Genomic DNA, 3,023 nt, shown 5'->3' with positions numbered 1-3,023 from the left:
GCTGTATAGTCTGTCACACTTTAGAATAGTAGTTGACAATCACCAAACCCTGTTCCCCTATTTCATATTGGATCGTCTTTAGGCTTGTTTAGGCTCCTTTCAAGGTAGGACTATAATAAACACATTCTGTTTAAGAACATTCGCACCCCAGCCCTGAACAAGAAGACACCATCATAGTCAAAGCAACCTTCAAGCTCGGAACCTCGGGGAAGCTCCAAACACAGTATGTGCTGTGAAGAAGAGGAAGATGAGGAAGAAAGGGGTCTTGGAACCCCCAACTCAATTCCAGAGAGGTGTGCCAGGGGGACAGATCCAGGGGGGAGGAATAGTTCTCAGATTGGACCATAAATTGTGGAACCCCTGGACACAGGGTGTGGGCCTTATTGTACTCCTTGCACTAGAAGGCCTTCATTAAAAATCTGCTCTACAGCTTATCTCTACTAAACTTGGAGATTTTTTTGCTCCCAATCTTTAGGCAACAACATTATCGGAATTAATCCCATTTAACTAATTCTGAAAAGTCTCAAATATACTTTATTTTAGGAGGCAGCTGAATCAGACATTTGTGTCCCAAGTGATCTCTGTGTAGGCACTTTCTGTCAACACATGAGGTGCCAGAGAAGTGGTTCCTAGATGCAGCCAGAGCATCGGGTTTGGTTTGGGGAAGGTTTAACTACTCTTTATTCCAATAATTCATTTTGCTGTATATATTATACCAGTACCTTTCCCCTTATGTTACATCCAAAATGCAGAGCTCCATGGATTGTGTTCCTTCTCTCTGTTGTCATGTGGCAAACAAGTCAACTGTCTGGAACATAACCAGACAATTAGGGGCTAGCTAAAAAGTCAGTGCTTAAAGCAAGTGTGCCAAAGTTTATATTTGAAAATTTGGATAGCTGATAATGAAATGAAAGGAAACATCGTAGGATGATTTCGTTGTTGTCTTGGAGAGAGAATAAACTTCAGAGAGGTAAAGTCAAAACCACAAATAGTTTAATTTATACAGAGAGCAACAGAATATCCACATTGTACATTTTCCTCTAAAAACTGAGTATCTTAAAAAAAGGCAACTTAGGAAATCTAATTGCTGCCTTTTGGTTGTTCTGTTAATCAGTACTGAATGTTACCATACATTAAAAAAAGATATAGGAGATTAAAACATTATTTATTGGGGGTTTTGTACAACCACAGATGTTACTTCAAAATCTGTAATCTTGACTATAAAACATGTATTTTGGGGACTTAAAATTCCCTTGACAGTGGCTACTAGTCTTTTATTTAATTTCACATAGAAGGAGGCAAGCTGAAATAGGCTTCCTATGAAATTACAAATGCAACACAAATTGGAGTTGAAAATGAAGAGGTTATTCCACATGGGTTATTCATGAGAACCCAGTGATCACACCTTTACAGAGACTGACAGCATAAAAGGTGCGAGGGGTGGCAGGTTTTCATTAGAAAAGTCTCCCAAATGTGTTTCTGCAATTGAATTGAAGAGCTGAAGGAGGTTTAGCATATCCTAGACAACACATACATACAATGAAACGACTGTGCATGAAGGGTATAAGTATAAAAGAGAAGTAAAGAATAACTACAACTGCAGTAAATAAACTGTCCTTTTTTTATTTGATGTCTGAAGTCTTATTTCACTGTACATCATACTTAGGAATTAAGATGGGGAGGAGGAAAAATCACAGAAACCCTTTATTAAACAAAATCAAAAATAAAAATAGTCAACTGCCTTTTATCCTCCCCAAAAGGAGAAAGAGCCAGAAGGCATCACCTGCGTGTTTCTGTAAGCACCATTGCTGCAGCTTGTGTTGCTAAGTAAACCTTTTGAAAGAATGTACAACCACTGTGTTAAAAATACCTTACTGAAACCTTGGGTGAAAGGTTTGTCCACGTTTGCATTTCTCCTTCATTCCTTATTTTTTTCTCAGCTGTCTGTGCAAGAAGTAAATTGATGCTGACACGTGGTGGCACTTGCGTTTCCCACTCACGGCCCTTTCATGTTCTTACCCACTCTCTGTCCAGCCTGCACTCTGCAGGATGCTGGCTCGCAGTACCCAGGAGGGCCAGGAGGGCCAGGGGGACCAGGAACACCAGGCTGACCGGCCACCCCAGGGGGACCTCTCTCACCATCACGGCCATCGCTGCCGTAGCTGGCTTTGCCTGGTTCACCTGGAAAAGCAGATTCAGGTCTAAACATTGGCAGCAAACAACACGCTCAGTGTACATGTAGCTTTACTGAACATCCTGTTCTCAAAAGCTGCATGAAGGCGGCTTTTCACTGCTCTCGGGGAGGGGTGCTGACTGGGAGGGACAGTTTTCCTCTGACATCCAGGCTGCAATTACCCCGATACAGCAATGAAATACCAGTTCCAGTGCTCTCCAGTTGTACTGGTGCAGTTCTCCTGCTATACAAAACTCCAGTATAACTGATTGCAGCACTGCAGCCAACCCTGCTGCTGATGCCTGTGACGGGGTAGGTGCTACTTCCTACTACAGAGTTTTGTTAGTGCTCTGGAAAAAGACATACCAAGAATTTTATTTTTTTTTCTTAGCAGTTCCAAACTATACTTCTATTTCCCCAACCACTGAGGTGGTTGGGGAAATTGATGCATAGTTTGGAACTGCTAAGCACTAGTCACTTTTTACTTCTAAATCTTCAGTGGAGAAATGAAATACAAGTCATTTCAGTAAGTGTCTTTCAATGATAGATTTCTATAGAAGGACAATTCTGACTTACACAGATATCCTTGGAATCAGTATATAGTAATCTATATTTTTTTTCCTTTTTTTTCAGGAAGAGAAGAAATTTAGGTTGTTTCTGTCTATATATAAAGACAGAAATGTGCTATAGAGATACTGATGAAAATAACATGTTTATGTTCATTCCCACTAGAGGGAATGTTCATGGCCACTAGAGGCCAGCTGTGCTGCATCCATCAGCAAGAATCTCCCATGAAGTCCTATTATTTAACATGGCAATTAATTAACCACAGAAATAATATCCTAGATTA

General features: G+C 40.6%; 1 protein-coding gene across 1 annotated transcript in view; it reads right to left on the bottom strand.

Annotated features, from left to right (window-relative positions):
* Positions 1-971: 971 nt before the first annotated feature.
* The window catches only part of LOC114070608 (collagen alpha-1(IX) chain-like), a gene marked incomplete at its 5' end in the record, with an annotated part of 36,389 nt that continues 34,337 nt past the window's right edge, over positions 972-3,023 (bottom strand). The window contains one exon of the mRNA XM_027908126.1: positions 972-2,201. Coding sequence (XP_027763927.1) covers positions 1,997-2,201 — 205 coding nt within the window. The remainder of the gene's footprint in view (positions 2,202-3,023) is intronic.

Source organism: Empidonax traillii, unplaced genomic scaffold, assembly GCF_003031625.1.
Source record: "Empidonax traillii isolate 1590-97213 ecotype Southwest subspecies unplaced genomic scaffold, ASM303162v1 scaffold1617:size82245, whole genome shotgun sequence".
In the NCBI taxonomy this organism is placed as follows: domain Eukaryota; kingdom Metazoa; phylum Chordata; class Aves; order Passeriformes; family Tyrannidae; genus Empidonax; species Empidonax traillii.
Note: the sequence above shows the minus strand (reverse complement) of the source record. Positions and strands in the feature narration are given on the sequence as shown.